This window comes from Manis pentadactyla, chromosome 13 (assembly GCF_030020395.1).
Source record: "Manis pentadactyla isolate mManPen7 chromosome 13, mManPen7.hap1, whole genome shotgun sequence".
NCBI classification, from domain to species: domain Eukaryota; kingdom Metazoa; phylum Chordata; class Mammalia; order Pholidota; family Manidae; genus Manis; species Manis pentadactyla.
In genome coordinates, this window is record NC_080031.1 from 102556555 (window position 1) to 102575035 (window position 18481).

Genomic DNA, 18481 nt, shown 5'->3' on the forward strand with positions numbered 1-18481 from the left:
TTTTTCCTCCTTGGGGACGCCTGTCACAGGCAAGTGATAAAGGGAGCTGAGGGCCGGGAATCTGCCAGATACAGCTTTGCAAACTCCTGGCCCCAAAGACATGAGTGCTTCTAAGGCAACGCACAGGGCTCAGGCCTCCTTCCACACGTCAATCATCCCCACAACTGGCTGGCCAGACGCCCTGCTGACGCTTCTTCCTGGTGTCCGTGGGTGGGCACACCAGTAGGAAAGCATGGCGCTCTGGCATCAGACCTGAAGGACCTTGGGATATGACTTCACCTGCTACAGCCTGCTTCTCCATCTGTAAAATGGGAGAAATGAAAGTGCTAACACAGAGTGAGGATTAAAGGATAGAACGGGTCAGGGCAGTTGGTTGGCACTGTGCCTGGCATGTAGTGAAACACTCAGTGGCACCTGGAGATGGATGCTTGTCCTTCTATTCCCATGATGATTATGTAGTGGAAATGCTACATTCTCTCACCCGGTTAGCTTCAGGACAGAAGTGCAGCCCAGAGCCGCTTGTCCCTTCGTCTTTGACTCTCCTCTCAGGGTATCATTCATGGATTAGTACATTTGACAGACACTTTGGACTGCCACGCATATGCCAGATGCTGAGAGGGAGGCTGCCCACAGGTGCGGGGTATGTCCAAATACTGATCCCCGGGTACTCAGGGCAGCGGCTGTAGCCTGGGGAGGACAGAGCCTGGACTCTGAACTGCTGCCATCGCTGCCAGGTGGCCTTGGTGGTTTACCTCAGTGGACACTTTCTGCCTGCGATTTCGCAGAGGCCAGGTAGCCCTGAGGTCAGGAACAACAGAGGTTAATCTCCCCCCCCATAGAGTTCACCCTCTAGAGGGGACCGACAGGCTGTGAACAAGTAAACAGGTCACCAAACCCCTACATACCACAGGGGGGGGCGCAGGAAGGAGCCCAGTAAAGATCCTAGAGAGAGCCAGGGTGAGACCAAGCGTGGGGATTACTGACATCATTATGGCTGATGTCACTTTTGGGGAATTTTTGTTGGGGACACTGTTGATTGGCTCACAAATGCTTGAAAACCGTAAGCAGTTTCCTAGCAAGACCGAAAATCTGGCTCCTATTCCTGGCTCTGCAGCTAACCTGTTGTGTGGTCTGGGACAAGCTACCCTCAGGGTCTCACATCCCCGTCCATACAGTGGCGGTGAGTGGATTGGACCGGTGGTTCTGAACATTTTGGGAGAGTCACATACTCTGAGAATCTGGGAAATGTCTCTCAGACAAAAAGCACAAACACACAGGAATTTATCTCCAATATCAAACCTTTAAACCCCCACAAATCCTAGACTGAGAACTACTGGCCTCCATGACCTTAGATGTCCTTTCTGGGATTATATCTTTGGTACCTGTATCAGATATCATTTATCAGCATAGTGCGTGGCCACTACCTAATCCTTCAACGGTTCTTGAAGGACAGTGACTCTGCCAAGTTGGCACCAGTGAAGGTGGCAAAGCAGGGACCTGAGCAGAGGGACTGTGCTCTCCCCACCACACTGCCCTAAAGGAGTGGCCTGTGGACGTGGCAGGCATTTGTCAGAAAGCCCCGAGGCTTGTGCCCCCTCTGGGAACTGAGGCCACCTGGATGGACACTAGTTCTCTGACCTGATTAGACCCCGGCATAGCAGAGAGCCTCAGTAATCCAGGGCTGGCCGGAGTGTTGCCCAGAAACCAGTCAAATGGGAGCCTGGGGGCTTGAGAGGAGCACCACAGAGAGGGAGGCTTCAGTAACGGTGGGAGGGTTGTCCCAGAATTGTGTTGTCTGGTAATGGAGGATCCCTTCCAGAGACCAGTGTGGGGATGGGTCTCACTGTTTTATATGAGGTATTGTGGTACGGTGGCAAGACCTGGGTTCAAGTCCCATCTCAATTAATCTATGTAGTCTTGGTTAAGTATCACCTACTCTACCAGCTTCTCCAGAAGCACAAATGGTGAAGAAATCTCTTCCTGGGGACACAGGGAAGCATCCCAAGGGAGGTGGTATTTGGACTGGGTCTGAAAGTGAAAATAGGGCTGTGGCCTGTAGTTTATAGGCTTTGCAGGAAGGCCTACTACTTACCAGCTATTTGGCCCTGGGCAGATGACTTGGCTTCTCTGAGCCTCAGTTTGCTCATCTGTAAAATGAGACTGATTATATCAACCTAACTGGATTGTTTACAAAACTGTGAAGGATGATGAAACATCTCTACTCAGTAATAGCTTTTGTCCTGGCCCTCAGAAGGCTCTCTGGAGGACTGCAGGAATCCCCACTACCCATTTCAATCAGAGTGGTACCTAGGGCTCCATCCTCTTGCTTTGTGGCTGGTGGAATTTTTGCTCAGAGTTGGAGGCCACTCCCTCCCTCAGCATGCCCACTGGGAGGGGAGCCAATCAGAAGTTTCCCAGAGCCTGTCCAGGTACAGGAAAGAGAGGCCAGACCCAAGGGATAAGGTGGGAGAGGAAGGGAACAGGGCCGGTTCCAACCCTTGCAACAGTTAAATGTTAATATAGGTGTCGGCATAGGAAGTGTCTTCTAATGACAGAAGGAAATGAGGGAGTTTTTCAATCATCTCCTGCTTAGCAGATACAGATGTATTCATAATTATCCCTTGCCGCGGGCCTCGAGGCCCAGGTGGGCTCCAGAAGGCCTGTGTTCCTGCCAGACAAGAGTCCTTAAAGAACATCATGTCGACAATTGGAATGCCATTTATCGTGCAAAACACAATAAAACCCTGAGCTCTCTTCCTGTCTCAGAGACCCATAAATTATGAAAATTATACCTGCCCCAGGCCATGGACATATTGTTTTATTCAAGTTCCGATGAATAAACTTTAGGCTCTTAAAAATATCTTCTTGGTTTTCATCTGGCACACACCTCCAGCATGGAGCTGTCTGCCCAGGTTCATCTGATTAGCCCAGAAACGTACTTTGGAAAGTTGAGCTCATTTCAAGTTGCAGGTTCTGCAGGCTGGAGAGCTGCAGCAGTTCAAGTTCTCTGCCATCCCCAATTCCAGACTATTTTTTTCTTTGTGGGTTAAGCACCAGGCTGGTGGTCCTTCCTAGGAGGTGTGTAGACGGTGGAAGTAAAGTCAACCGCCGGGGAGTCTTTTTAGTCCATTGTGTGCTTCTGCTCCACGTTGAGTGGCTAGTCCTCCACCAATCCATTTTTCCACCTATCCCATGCACTGGCTAGACGGCCACTTCTCTGAGTCCCAGTCACTGCATCTCTAGGAGAGAACAGTAGAGTCCACCATGGATGTTTGGTCCCTGGAGGAAGGTAACTTCAATAAATGCTAACGATTATTTCCCCAAATCCGTTTCCTAACTGGGAACCAAGAGGAACAGGGGCCAGTCAGGGAGACAAAAACAACAGAGGCCAATGTGGAACTTTTTTCTGGACCTTGATTTTTTTAAAAGCAGCACATCTTTATTCAGCTCCCATTTCCCCAAGAGCATTTGGGTGAGTGAGACTCTAAGTCCCCAATACCCTGTATAGGTTATTATTTTAATCTCCAAACACTAGAATTAAAGTAAAACCAGGTCAGGCCTGCCCTACATCCCCAGCCATCAGGAATCCAAGACTGAATCAAGGTGTAGAAGAATTGGGACAGAGTTGATTAAAAAGAAAAGCATCTCCAAGTGTCAGCTACTTACGTTGTCAGTGAAGGAAGACGTCGGAGCACCAGTTACTCTTGGTCCTTGTGCGCCAATTGGGACAGGCCGCGTGGTCTGGAGCCTATCTTTATTCTCTAAGTCCTAGAGCAGACGTGACCACACTGAGGAGGAATATCCTTTGTGCCTTCTTGGGCAATACCAGGGCATCCTTGGAATGGTGTGGAAGATCTCAAAACACAAGGCTTTCGCCAAGGACTGTAAGACACTGTACTGGTGATGGTAGGGAAACCAAGTCCTAGACCTGGGGTACCTGGATCTCCTCGCCCTCCCTCCCTCCCCCCACCAGTGATGGCTACCTGGCCCCACTTATTGCTAACAGAAAAAAATACTTAATTTTTGCTCAATTCCTTCTTTCAGAAAACAAGAGGCATGCATTCACATGTTCAAAATACCAGTCCAGCTTTCACTGTGATTGGCCTACGAATTAAGTTTCCCCCAGTTACCGTAACTGGTTAAGTGGCCAGGTCTCTAACCAAGTTTGAGTGTATTTAGGACCTGGGGTGGGGGTGGGGGCAGGGGAAGCAGATGGAAGGTGCCTTGGAAGGGCAGAGGAAGTCATGCGGATGGAAGGCTTTAGAGGTGAAAGAAGGTGGTTTTGTGCAACAACCAGCAGTCTAGTGAATGTAAGGAAACTGCCAGGGGCTTGTGTTTGCCTTCTTGAAGCGCGTATGTGTGGAAGGGTATGAAAATCTTTTCGGGGGACACCAGGGCATCAAAGAACCACAGGATTTTTATGAACTGGTGGTCAAAGGATCCTCTGCCATTTGGTGAGTGTTCTTTGACAAACTTGGGGCCTTGTGGGGTGGGGATGTCGGGGGCGTCAACACACAAACGCGAGAAACGGCAGTCCTGTGTATATTTAACAATATATATTTATATATATTTTCTAGATCAGTACATTCAGTTTTTAACTTGTTTTTTTCTTCACAAACAGAAGAACTCTTACAATAGTAGACTTTCTAAAATAAATACTATTAAAATAGAGCTTCAAAATAAATATTCTATACAAAGGAAACCTTCTGTGTAACTTTTGTTGTGGGACAAGAAGGGGCTATAGTGAGGAGGGAAAATGAAGTACGGAGGGAACCTTAAAACAGCTCTTCTGTTTGCAACACGAAAACCAAACTGTGGGGCAGTGAGAAGAGAAAACAAGAGAAGACACCATGGGAGGACCCCACAGTGGAAACTGGCGGTGCAAGATTTGTCGTCAGCCCTCTCAGGACAGTGCTCACTGAAGGCATGAGCTGCAGCCGCTGAGGCGTGTGGATGCCCCAGTGGACGGCACAGCGCAAGGCCGTGCCACCCACATGCCACTGGACATCTCCTGGGGCAGCACAGGAGAAGAAACTTCGAGATGAAATCTGGGTGCTGGTCCCAACTAACACTCTCCACATTGTGACACCTTGGACAAGTCATTAGCTAACTGGGTGTCACTCAATGTGCACGGGGACCCATGAGACTCCAAATGCTGAACCAGACCATGTGCCATGAAGGTCTTCATCTCTGTCAGCACTGAAGGGGATTGTATCAACACCAGGAGTGGTCTTCACCTCCTTCCAGCCAAGGACTGTAAGAAACCTTGGTGGTGCCCCGCCACCTACCTGGGAGGGCTTCTCTAGCCTAGACCCAGTCCCCAGGGTGCCTACTAGAGTGTTGGGCTTGCACATCCCCACCCTTACAAGGGGAGCAGCTAAGGCCCCCTGGACACATGTGCTGCACCCAGGCTTGGGGACCCAACCTCTAGTTCCAGGCAGCACCACCACCCGCCATGCGGCGGGACAGAAGTGGGAACCAGCCGGCTCTTCTCAAGAAAGGTCGGGACAGGGCATAATCCAGCCACGCAAGCCACTGGGGACAGGAAACACAATCAGCCAGAAGCAGCCACAGAAATGTGTTGTTTCTGAGAGCTTGGTCCCTCGGGGACCCCTGACTGGCTGGCCCCCAGGGTCCACAGACAAGCCAGTTCCCTTGCTTTTTGCCAAGAAGCTGAGAGAAACACGCTGAGGGCTTGCTACGCGAAGGGAGTGTGGAGAACCAAAGCGGCCCCACTCCCCTCCTCACCCCTGGGCAAAGGGCCCGGAGCTCCAGACATCCGTCCAGCAGGTTAAATGCAAACCAAGAACAAGCCAGAACAGGGGGAGGAAAACAGAGAAAGAAAACCAAAACCCAGAAAAATCCATGTTTACAACTATGTACACAAAAAGTCAGGGTTCAGGAGGCTGTTTGCCAGGAAACAGGGCCCCTGTAGATAGAGGGTCAGTCCATGTAGTCAGAGGTGTGTGTGTATATAACACAGCTTATGTAAATCAGTTCTCCACGGAATGGGCATGTAGAACACCAAGATCACCCGAGTGCAACTTGCCACCAGGTCAAGTTTCCCATGGAGACATTGAGAGAGGGGCTCTGAGGCCCCACCAAGAGTGGACACGTGCCCTTTTGTTTTGGGGGGAACCTCTGCACACCTATCCTGAAGAAAACATCTCTGGTCCCTTCAGCACATATCTGATACATTCAATTAATAAGTGGTTGGCTGAATGTGTTTTTTTCTAGCTTTCCCTCCGATTTGTGCAAGAACATCCATACCTCCATCACGACTGTGGGAAGGGTAGCTACGTGAATCAGCCTTAGAAAACGCAGATGCAATATTTCATACTCGCCTTTTACAAGCTAGAAAATGTTATATAAATAAAGCCTAAAATAATAAGACCCTCCCCTCCTTTCCTCAATCAATAAATACCTACGGTTACAGTTAACTTACTCTAAACCATAAGATGTTCCTACTACTCTTCAAGAAGGAAAAAAAAAGGTCCTTGAGAAGCATTGGGTGCATGCCAATCACAGCTACCAGCCTCCCTGCCTCCTTCCTGGAGGCACTACTGTTCCTCCAGAACAAAGTGGGAACGCAGCAAACGGTCTGCCTGATGCACCTCTAATTTCACCTGGGGTAGCTTTTCCAGCCCAGGCCCCTTCTTCTCTTAAGTGGGAGGTGGTGGTGGGGGGAACACAAAATACCACACGAAGCCAAAACCCCGCACAACAGCTGGGGAGGAAGGACCAGACACTCTACAGCTTTTGCATGCAACAAGTACCTACCCACCGGACGTGCTGCACTTTGAGTCCTTTAGCACCTTGAGAGAAAGAGTTGCTACGTATTTGGGCTCTCGGAAGGGGGCGCCCGCAGAAGCAGGGCTCAATCCCCAGGGGCCCTCGAAGAAGCCCCCCAATGCCCACCCTGGCCCTCTTCTAACTCCCCTGCCAGGGCTTCCTAATACTAAATAGACTCTTTTTTCATCATTTTTCTATTTACAGTAAAGATACAGATGCATCACTGCACACAAAAGGCGATGACAGCAAGCAGTAGAACAGGAAGAGAAACCCACGCCCAGCTCGGCTCCAGTCCCGCTGCCAACAGGAGGTGCTGCCTCTCTTGGTCGCTGTTAAAATCCTCTTCTTGGTGGGGAGGGGACTGCGTTCCTTGAGGTTTCTTGCCCCCCAGATTTTGAAATCAGCCCTTCCTGGGGGTGGCCCAAAAGGAAGCGAGTGTTTTATTATTTTTTAAAACACCATTAGCGTCTGGTTTAATTATTCCATAAAAACATAATGACAGGATCCAGAGACACAGCCTCAAACTCATTGGCAAAATGATATTTGGTCTCGGCGTTTGCTGCCCCAGCTCTCTAGCCATCAAGTTTCTGGAAAGGATCCGGGCAGAGAGAACTCAGGACCCGTAGTGGGCAGGTGAGTCTGTGACTCAGTAAGGGCCAAAGGGGGGTGTTACGAGTGGAACACCCCCAAGAGTTAGTGACGAAACAGGAAGGGAGAAATGCAGTGTGCAGTGGCTCCAGGGAAGCTGAGAACGAGGCCTGGCTTCATTGGCCGCCCTGTTCTTGGGGGGGGTTCCCGAGTATATACAACAGGATTGCCAGGGTCTACACCTTCCCCAAGATGCTGGGGCAAACTGGGGTGGAAGGGGGGAAGAGATGAAGGTACAGATGTGGAGACTCCAAAGGGCCCTCTTCAAAGGTCCCCTGGCCAGTGGACGGTTCCTCCCAGGCAGCCAGAGAGAGTGGAGAGGAGCGGGGAGAAGGGGAGGGCGGAGGAGCTGCATTCAAGCAGCTGCAGCTTGCGGACATGGGTCCACATCTGTGTTCCGTCTTCTGGAAAAGAAAAATCCCCCCAAGCCACGCCACACCCCTTGCCACCGTCTGTTTGACACAAAGTTCCAGGACTCTTGGAAAAACCCAAAGTGCTTCTTCATCCTTTTGGGGAAGGAGGGTGGGTGATGGTGGTCTGTTTCTTCCCAAGCTGGAGGTGGGGAGCGGGCAGACGAGCTAGTGGGCCTCGGGAGGCTGAAGCCTCTGGCCTCGCTGTGGTCTTCTCAGTTGTCAGAGGGAACCAGGTTTCCACAGGGAGCTCCCAGGGGGCCTTTGACCCGAAGTGTCAGAAAGGCTTGTCGGGTCTGCTGGCCTTGGCGTCCCCGGCAGCTGCCTTGCAGATGACGCTGTTCGTGTGCTTGCAGCGGCAACCGGGGCGGCGCAGGCGGTCGTAGCCACGCTGGGCCAGCTTCACGCAGCCGGTGGCGGGCAGGTAGCAGAGCAGGCAGGGCAGCACCAGGGACAGGGCGCCCATGATGGACCAGCGGGCGCAGCAGTTTGAGCGGGAGCAGGAGCAGGGGTGGTCGGCGCAGGAGCCCTCGTCGTCCTCGTTGGTGCAGTGGTAGAAGATGCCCTGCACCAGGCACATGCAGGTGCCGTAGTTGACCAGGGTCTGCGCCGAGCACAGGCACTCCTGGTTGCAGACCCAGCAGGAGGGCAACGTCCGGGGGGACGCGCACTCCTTGCACTTACACTTCCCGCAGGCCTCGCACAGCAAGCAGTGCTTGTCCAGCTCTGCGGGGACAGCCGGGCCTTTCAGGTCCAGGGCCTTGCAGGGCGCTGCCTTGGGCTGGACGCGCACAGCCCTTGGGGAGGCCTGGTCGGCCAGGGGCGGCGGCGCCATGTGGTCTAGGAGCCGCTGGTCGGAGGAAGCGCTACTGCTGCTGCTCACGGAGCCGGGGCGCCCGCTGAAGGAGATCCAGTGGTGCGTCACGTCCTGCTCACAGCGCGCGGGCACTGGTGCCAGCTCTGCGGCGCCGCCCCGGGGCCGCTTCGGGCCGGCGGGCGGCACCAGGCCGGGGTTGTCTATGTAGTCATTCTCCACGTGGCTGATCTTCATCTGGTCAATGGGGAGGATGGTGAGTGGGTGCTGGAGCCGGCTGTGCGGCGCGCGGCTGTCAAGAAGGGGCTGCACCATGACTGAGCCGGGAGCCAGGGGGACGACACTCTGTGGGATCGGGGGCTCCATGGGGCTGGAGGTCCTGGACTGCACCGAGAAACAGGCTTCTAGGGACCCTGGGTGGGGGGTGGGGAAGAAGAGAGAATGCATTCCAGGCATCAGTCCATGATCCACGAACATCCCCACCCCATTAGGTCTTTGGGAGCCTGCGAACAAGATCTGGGTTCCCTTAGGGGACTCTCCAGCAGTAAGGCTGAGATGATTAACAATGACAGTAGTGGCAGAGATAACACTTATTTAGTATTTACTATGTGCCAGGCGCTTGGCTAAGCACCACATATATTAAGTCTTGACCCTTACAATGCTCATAAAATGTTTACTACTACTAGTAACCCTTTTCTAGGTACAGAAAACTCATGTTCACAGTAACACAAAACTATCAGTAGTAGACCAGGACTCAAAGCCAGACTGTCCGAGTTTGTTCTTTCAAACCCTGTGAAACATGCTCCTCATTTAAGGGACATAGCTCGGTGGGTATAATATACATGAGCTCTGGACTCAAATCCAAGTTCTAATTCTCACCTCTGCCTGGCAGTGTTGCTGTGAGTGAGGTTCTTAGTAACCTCTCTGCCTTAGTTTTGTCATCTGTAAAATGGGTTCTTGGGAAGATTGAATGAGAAAAAGCATATCCGGTACCTAGCACCTTGCTTGGCATACAAGTACTCAGTAACCTTAGCATCCCAGAGAGCAACAGTTTAGCTTTCCTGAACACTAATAAGCGTACATGCCAAGCATTGTGCAGAGGATGTAGTGACCACAACATACAGCCTGTTTGCTCTTACGGAGTTTATCTGCTACATAAACAACAGCCCTTATTTCAGAGCCACAAGAGAAGGAAGGGCTGCCGTATCTGAAGCCTGCCTGCCAGGACATTAACTTATCACTACCACTTCTAAGAGCAGCAACCTGCAGTGGCTAATAACCTTTGGGTAGGTGAGCTTCTGACAACCTGGATGGGAAATCCTCCCGAGGGGCACTCACATCACCCATTTCCAAGTGCTGAGCTGAACAGTCAGCCTAAATGCTATTTACTAGAATAGCTAAGCCAGCCGTGGATCAGTTTCTAATTTCACTGGGAGAGTGCAATTTTAAGTTGGAATCCGGCCAGAGATTCAACTGCAGTGCCTGACACGGAACCCCAGGAAGTCACTTAAATCAAAGAGCGGAAACGGCTTGGTTCAAATTTAGAAAGTGCACATTGTTTTCTATTAGAAGTGCCATTTCCTCGCCTGCTGACCTTTACATTCGGAATTCGGCTGGAGATCAATTTAAAGAAATAGCAGCAGAAGGCCAAGACCTCTGCCCAAGGGTACAGAATTTGGAATCCAAGAGAAAGATTAGAGGCTCTGGGAAGATTCCACCAGGAGGTGGAGGACATAATAGGGTGTGGACGGAAGGGAAGGATTATCTGTCTTAAAAAAAAAAACCATTGTACTGATGTATTATTATGAGGTAGGGTTTTGGTAAATGCTTATTAAAGATATTAACGATTTTCTAATTAGGAGAGGCAACCCTATCTATGTCTCTACTATTAGGTTCATTTTGCCTCAAAGGTGATGCCTAAGATGAGGATATGGAGAGGTTTCCACTTCCGGTGAATCCCACACTCCTCAGCCCTCAGCCCTGCCAGCTCATCCGTGCTTCTCAACGTCCACGGTCATGAGTGAAGAGGAAGTAGCACACTTCCCCTACTTGCAAACGATGGTTTGATCAGAAATGGCTAAACTGCTGGGTACGGGTTTCCCTACGTGCTTCCCAGCCTGTCTGAAATAGTGAGGTCTCAATGGAAAGTTCATGAAGGGGCCCCAAGAGCTTATCCACAGGGTTCTCATCTGTGTATCATCTACACTGTGAAATGCCAAGAGGCATTAGTCTTTTCTGCCAGGTTCGGTGCTCAGTCAGCTGGTACCATCTACTCGCACAGGGCATGAACTACTGGTTTTGCTCCCACAGCCCTACCTACCTAAAAGATGCTGGTGTTTCTGTGCAGGTTTCCCACCTGGGAGAAAAGCCTGCTCCTGCTTCCAAGTTCCCCCAGATGAAATGAGGGCATCATCTTCAAAGAGGAAACTTCCCTGTGATAGGCGGAGCCTCAGGGGCCTGGCAGGTCTGCCACTGAGAAGCAGTCATTTGCCAAGGCAGCCTCCTGGGGGGCTCCTGTGGCCAGGATTGCATGGGGGGGAATGTCCAATAAGCACCTGTGGGAGAGGACCTTTTCCAAGGACCACACGCTGGCCATGGGGCAGAGCTTCCGGAAATGCTACCTCAGCCCACTTACTCTTTGCAGGGGTTCCAAAACCTTGCTTCTAGAATAAATGAGTTTGGGGATCAACACAAGAGAGTTAGGAGCCCCAGGATCCAGCCCTGGGGATTTTGCCTGGAGGAAAAGGTGTGACTAGGCATAAGAAGGGAAATGCTGACAAGAGGCACAGGATAAGACTCTCCGGCGCCAGCTAAGAGGTGCCCCAGCCAGAACCCCCACCCCAGACAAAGACAACACGATTCCCTTATTCTAGAAGCTCAGGTCATGAATACTCTGGGTCCTGCCAACAAAATGTCAGTAGCAGTATTGCCTCATGTAGTTGGGCTTTGTCTCACACCAGATTGGAACCTGCCATGCTGTGGGGAAAAAGCAAGGGTACCCCCTCCCTCAGAAGATTATCTACTCTTGGGGTTCTTTAAAAACAACTATGTTTTTCTGTGGATGAAGCAAAAGCAGGGTCAATGCTCAGGGATTTTAATACGCCCTGAAATCAGAAGGCAGATTCATGGAAAAAGTCCCACAGAAAAGCCCTACCAGGAAGCCAGGGTGGGAGCAAGCACCTTCAGGCTATGGGGGTGTTGGCACTAGCAGCTCCATCACCTTCCAGAGGCAGCTGTCAACATCTGGGCCTGCAGTTGGGGCCAGCCAGGCATAGTGGTGGGAGCCCAGTCCACAATGACTCAGCTCTGCTGGGACAGGCTGCACCCAGGACGGCCCCAACAGGCACATTCTAAAATGCAGCCTCTCCATCATAACCCTGATGGAGGATTCCTTCCGGTCACCAGCTCAGCAGAAAACAACGGCTGGCTCAGAGCTGCACTGCTCAAACCCACTCAGGCCTCATGGCTTCACCCCGCATTAGCAGGGACCCTCCATAGGAGAGTTAAATTCATTTGGCTGACAAACGACTCCCTGAGCAGCACAGCCAAACGACGTCTAAAAACACCCCAATCCTCAGTTGGTTCAGAAGATCAATGTCTACTCACAGGGACACACCCACCCTTCAGTCTAAGCAATGCTGACGAACTTAAGTGCTGTTTAATATGTACTCTCTGCTTCCCCTGCAAGGAAGGAAGAGATTTATAATATAAATAGCAGAGAGAAGCCTTTGCCTCATTTAGGCTATTTGGAAGACTGATTGCCAATTTGGAAGACCTTGGACAGAGAAACAAAGCCAGCACCCCACTTAGCCAGAGAAGTAACCTCTGTTGAATTTAGGTAGCAGTGTTATGGATTAGTATGGAGAAAGGAAACTTTTGCCTCCACTTCAAACTCCTAATAATCATGAATAATAATTATGGAAACAGCTAATATTTATGTAAAACATCTTGGTGTCAGGATCTGTGCTAAGCCCTCAATGATTTTTATCGTTCAATCCATACCAGCACTTTGGGTAACACCTACTTTGCAGAGGATGAAATGGAAAAAACAGAGTCATGCAGCTGGTCAGCGTCAGGACAGGATTCAAACGACCCAGACTCAACTCTGGGTTGAATCGTAACTCGGCAGCCCTGGTTTACAAGGATTTCTGGGTATTCACAGAAAGGTATGGAGGTGTGGGCCATGAACCTTGCCAGTGTCCCATCAGCCCTCAGGGGACCTACCAGCAGGGAAATGAAGCTTAGACAGGCCTTGTATCAGACTGGCCCCTAGTTAAGGGGATTTTCAGTGTGAAGTGAATGCTGGTGGTTTGAAATCTGTCATTACAGCAAGACTCAGAGCTCAAGTTATCTTCCCTTCCGACTCAGTTTTCTTTGCCAAGCCTTCCATCACCCCCGCCCTCCTGCCTTCCTTACCCTGTGTTTGCATTTTTAATTTTTTAAAAGTTGAATGAGTCTCACTAGTAGGCTCTCACCACAAAACAGTCCCTACAAGGAAGCCCTGGAGCAGGAGGGAATCCCCTCTTCTCCCACCTCTAAAGCTGAACATAAGAGCCCCTAGGGCACATTCACAGCCGGGGCTTCCTGGTCCAGATGGTCCAGGTCTGCGGGGAAGGGAAGGAGGGGCCAGAAGAGAGTCCTGGGGCCCTGAGTCAGCAGGATATTGAAAAGCCCAGAGCACACAGCCCTGTGTTTGCAGCTTGGCAGTCTGGGAGTCTGACGCTGCATTTGTACCTGCAGGGAGGGGCTGAGCATCAGGCTGCAGGCCTCTCGGTAAGGCTGGCTGAAAAGAAACAGGAGGCATGTGAAATGTCCCCGCCACTCAACTGCCCCTTCCCCTTGACTTACCCTGGGGAGAGGAACCGGGAAACCCTGACAGCTGTACTTTGAAAACTACAGGTCAGCTAATGACAAACTGGCAAGCGGCTCCGAATGAATGGGCAGTTTCTACACTGCTCCATTCAGACTCAGCAGGTTCTTTCAGTGAAGGTGGTTTAACCCTTTAACACCTCAGTAGGAAAGGTCTCTAGGCTGCCAGAGGGCCCGCCCACCGCTCTCTCTAGGTTCTTTGTGACGACGCCCCATTTAGTTAATTAAGCTCCAACCAAGTAATGACTTACTGCCCCTAAAAGACATTAAAAGGTGGGGGAGTGGTGGTGAGGGAAGCCTGGGGCTTGCCTTTCCTATACCCTACTGAGGAAGACAATCTCGGCATCTCTGCTGAGAATGGCCCTGCTGGGAGAATAAGGAAGGCTGTGAGGCAGCTGGATTGGTCTGCGAATCCCCGCTCCGCTCCTCAGCCCCCTCCCACCGCACCCCCAAGGCCAGCATCAACACCAAGGAGCTCACCTCTGCACATACTCTGTGAGAGACCACAACAGGCAACAGCTGCTTTTCATCGGTCTGTCCCATCACCAGTTACCAGCTCTCAGCCCTATTCTCTTCCGCATCCACAAGCCGGCTGAGCAACAAAGCCCCAGCACAGGGTGAGTGGGAGAGGCCTTGCTGGGTTTTGGTTCTGGATTCTTCTAACCGGCTTCAAATTTTGGCTTCTGTGTCTCACCCCCATAATTATTGTCCTCTCGGATCCCCTTCAAGAAGGCTTAGAAGTCAAGGAGGGCAGAATGGGAAGAAGCCTGTTAACCTCCGCACAGTTAGGGAACTCTGGGCCCACAGCGCAGTTTGGGGGTGGGGACAGAAACCCAAACCCCCAGGGGAAGCCCTCGCTCACCTACACCAAGATGACTGCATTTTTCTCACCACCCTCCACTAAGAAATGAACTGGTAATAATAGATTTTAGCTTACTCCTGGGATGGAGCAGGAAATGACTCCCCCCTCCCCCCAACCAGAAAAAGAAAGACTGGCCGACAAGGGAAACCACTCTTCTGCAAATGGCCACCTGCCCCAGAAGGGCCCCTTCCCTCCTCCGCGAGATGCAGCACATCTGTGCTCCCTCCCCCGTGCCCTTGCTTCCGCCGCTGACTGTCCTTGGAAAGAACAATCGTGATCACAGCTGAACGGTGGAGCCTCTTAAGCCCAGCCACATGTCCCGGATACATCCACAGCCTTGTCAGCTGTCCGGATCTGCAGGGTGGCCCCAGACCCCTGACAGCCAGGAATACCCCGCCTCTTACCTCATGCAACACCCCATACCTCCTGGGCAGGCAGGAGCTCCCTTACAACCAGGTGGATGCCCACTGGTAAGAGGAGCACAGTGTGGCCCAGGCCTGTTCCCTGGACTGTGCGATGGGGAGATTAAGGCCCGAGGTTAGCAGGTCTCCTAGCCACTCATCTGTTCTGACTGGCCTCAAGCTTGGCCTAGAAAAAGTAATACAGTTTTTGGTATGTTACTCTTCATCACTTTCTTCTTTTGAAAGGAAAAAATATATTCCAGTGAGTCACCGGTCACCCTTCTGTCAGGGTGATCCAGGTTGACCATGAAATGGAACCTTCGCCACTCTTGCCATTCACCTTCCTTCGAAACACTGTCATGTCTACACCCCAAACTGTATCTCTAGATCCTGAGGTTTGTGCAAGAATCCTCCCCCAAATTTTCCTCATAAGAGAACTTCTGCCTCAGTAGGGGCTGGATGACAGGCACCCTGGATGCAGAACCAAAATAACTGCCACAACTCTCTAAGAACACCGAACTTCTCTGAAGGAAAAGAAGGGCTTCTTTTCTTAGCTTCCTTGGTACCAACAGTGGGGCCCTCCCCAAAAGGATAGCCTGAGGAAAGAAAGATGTTTGTGGGGGCCAAAACCTGGGGGCTGGAAGACGGCACACAAAGGGACTTTTATTTTAGCATCAGAAATTGGAAGATCAGTCCCTGCATGTGGTCCCAAAGTATTAACCCCCAGAGCAACACACCTCAGGGGCCGCTCCTAGAGGTGTGAATATTTCTTTCTTAATTTTCAAATCACTGACTTTCAGATTTTGCACTGAAAGGCTGCCTTCATTTGCTATTCAAGTCAGCCAAACCTGTGGCAGAGCAAGGTCAGGTTTACCGGAGTGGGGGTTGTGAACTACGTATGAACTATTCAGAGGGTGGAATTCCAAAGCTTCATCTCCACCTATTCTGAAAGGGTGAAAAAAAAAAAAAAAAAAGACATCTGGGAGCTCCAAATGTCACCAGCCCCCACCCCAGCCTCTGCACTCCTTTGGCCAGGAATAGGTCTAGTCCATGTTCTGGCTCTTCCCACCAAGCCCAACCAAAGCTTTAAGGAGCCCTTGCCATTTCAGAGGGTAACCCGGAAAAGGTCGTGGGAACGAGCAGGTCAGCATTTATACTCCACAAAAAGCTAAAAAGGAAGATAACCAGAAGATGTGTTTAAAATCTTCATTGCCCTAGCTGACCAATATTTGCCCATCAAGGAGATTTCAGAAATCTGCCCCCAAAATGCCCCCTACCCAGTCCTGGCCACATAGCTCAGTTGGTCAGTGTACACACTTTTCACATTAGGGATTGTCTGGAGCCTGCTGGCAAGTGAGGACCCTTCCAAGGGCTGGGAAAAAGGAAATCTGATTTCACACCGGACATGTCTACAACTTCTTTCCCACCCTTCTGCTGAGAGAGAGAGAGAGAGAGAGAGAGAGAGAGAGAGAGAGAGAGAGAGAGAGAGAGAGAGAGAAGGGGCTAACTGTAGCCCTTCCTTTCCTGTGTGCCCACACACTGGGGCAGGGGTGAGGGGGGTTGAGAATTTCAGATATTTATGCTCCATTCGCATGAAGATCCAGAGAACTCTAAACATTGTGAAATCACCAGTGCAATATTGGGTAGGGCCTCAGGCCAGACCGATCTTATTAAGAGATTGATAAGCTCACATTTCTTTAAATGTTCTGGGCCTTCACCTTTCAGCTTTGTGTCCCTGAGAGGCTCAGCAGAGAGACTGGAGAGCCTTGGCCAGCTACCCAGACAGACATGCACTTGCTCCTGCCCCTCCCCAGACTGGAGAGAATCATCATACCACTCATTTGGAGGCAGGATACAGGGGGGTCCCCCACTGGATCTGGGCACCTCATGGAACCTACACCTTTTCTTTTAGCACTACCTGTGCTGGTGTGTGTGTGGCGCTCCTGGTGCCTCCATGTCCAGCAGGCAGCCTCGGGCCTCACCCAGGCCTGGCAATATGGATGCCCATCCAGCAGCTGGTGAAGAGGCAGCCAGTAGCTCTCTCCTCTGCCCACCATCCAGCCCCTCCAGGCCAGTCCGCTTCTCTTGTCCATCACTCAGCCCATCAAGCCACACAACCGTTTTCCTCCTCTCTTGACTCCACTGCCCACAACCCCCAGCCCCCAATCAAAGAGAATTGAGAAATCGTCTTCTTGCACAAGAGCAGCTACTGTCTAAATGCTTTTTGATCGTCTGCATGGAGGGGGAACTGGGCACAGCCCTGGCCCCAGTGACGGAGCCAAACTCCGGCTGCCTGGATGGCCAAACCCGCCCTCGCCCCCCTTCATGGCCCCCGTGGCCTTGGCGATTCGGAATTTTGTGAACGTACCGTCTCTATCCTTCTCTCTTCTCGGTGATGTCAAGCTGGTACCACCAAGGAAGGAGGGAAAGCGGGAGCCGTATCTCTCCTACGCATGCAACCTCTTCCTCCAGCTCCCACACGCCCGGCGTTATGTAAACGCACCTTCAGCCCCCACCACAGCCCTAGAGCGGCCGGGGGGCCCCGGGGTCTGGCACAGCTAGGTGCCCGGGGACAGGGAGGTAAAGGAGCCCAAGGGCTTTCGGGCCCTACAGAGGCCGAGGAAGGGAAAGGCAACTGCAGGGCAGTTGCACAGCATAAAATGCGGCAGCAGAGCAAAGGTCAGACGGCGAGGAACCACCTCGCCGAAGAGAGGGGGCATAAATGCACAGTCCCGGGCCGACCCCGCGCTGACCATCGAGGGAGAGGTAGAAGGGTGGAAACCCGGTCCGACACGGATCCGAAGGGGGAAAGAAAACCCTACGTCGAGCATAGGCCGCTGCGGCGGGCTGGGGAGATCTACGGCAGAGCGGGCACCGTTGGGCACCGAGCCCGGGGTGGGCGAGGCGCCCAGGGCGAGGGCGCCCGCTGGACCCAAGAGGTGGCTTCTAACGGAGCCCATAGCCGACCGTTCCAGAGCGGGTGGTGGCAACAAGGAGGAAAGAATCTAAAGCCAAAGGCAAACTCCCGGGACATGCACGGGGCTTCCCGAGTCACAGAGAGCGGGGAAGCCAGGCTAGGCTCTGCCCCGGGGTCGAAAACGCCGGTGCCAGGCTGTGAACACTCCCGGCGCCGTGCCGGCCCAGTCGAGGGCGTCAGGGAGCTGCGGCACACCGCAGCGGCTCAAGGAGGCGCAGGCAGAGGGAAAGAGCGCCGAGGCGCGCCTAGAAATAGCGCACCATTTGCCCCAGCCGGAGGGGGAGTAGCGTCGCGGCACAGTGGGGGGCAGTTTCGAATCCCGAAACCCGCCAGGGACTTACTTTGAAGAGCCGCAGAGTCACAAGCATTGCTCCAAGTCTGGGTAAATCTTCGAACCCGAACGGGTCAGACGCCACTGTGCTCGCAGATGCCGGCCGGAGCAACAGACACTGCTCCTTGCGCTCGGCAGCGCCAGTTCCGCGCTGTCAGCTCCTCTCGCTGCCTCTTCGGCGATGTTGCAACCACTGCCTGGGAAAATGGCTTTTTTATGAATGGGAGGGAAGGGATCTCCAGTGCGCAAGCGCGCCGTTCGCGATTCTATGAATGGGTGGGCACAAGAGACCCCGCGCGCGCATGCGCCGCGCTCCTTTTTTTATGAATGGGGGGCCGGAAAAGAACTTAACCCGTGATTGCTGGGGCTGGCTCTCG

General features: G+C 52.2%; 1 protein-coding gene across 2 annotated transcripts; it reads right to left on the reverse strand.

Annotated features, from left to right (window-relative positions):
• Nucleotides 1-4541: 4541 nt before the first annotated feature.
• Nucleotides 4542-18294, reverse strand: SPRY4 (sprouty RTK signaling antagonist 4). Of its 2 annotated transcripts, none has more exons than XM_036895239.2 (2): nucleotides 18115-18294; nucleotides 4542-9077 (listed from the first exon to the last, which is right to left on the reverse strand). In XM_036895239.2, the coding sequence occupies exon 2, from the start codon at nucleotides 9028-9030 to the stop codon at nucleotides 8128-8130; it is 903 nt and encodes a 300-aa protein (XP_036751134.1). In that variant the 5' UTR covers nucleotides 9031-9077; nucleotides 18115-18294; the 3' UTR covers nucleotides 4542-8127. The 2 variants fall into 2 exon arrangements, with proteins under 2 accessions (XP_036751134.1, XP_036751144.1); XM_036895249.2 differs by lacking the exon at nucleotides 18115-18294 and adding an exon at nucleotides 17165-17600.
• Nucleotides 18295-18481: the final 187 nt, after the last annotated feature.

What these genes read in the sequence shown, in the direction of transcription:
- SPRY4 (XM_036895239.2), bottom strand. Translation starts at nt 9,030, where the DNA reads ATGGAGCCCCCGATCCCACAGAGTGTCGTCCCCCTGGCTCCCGGCTCA.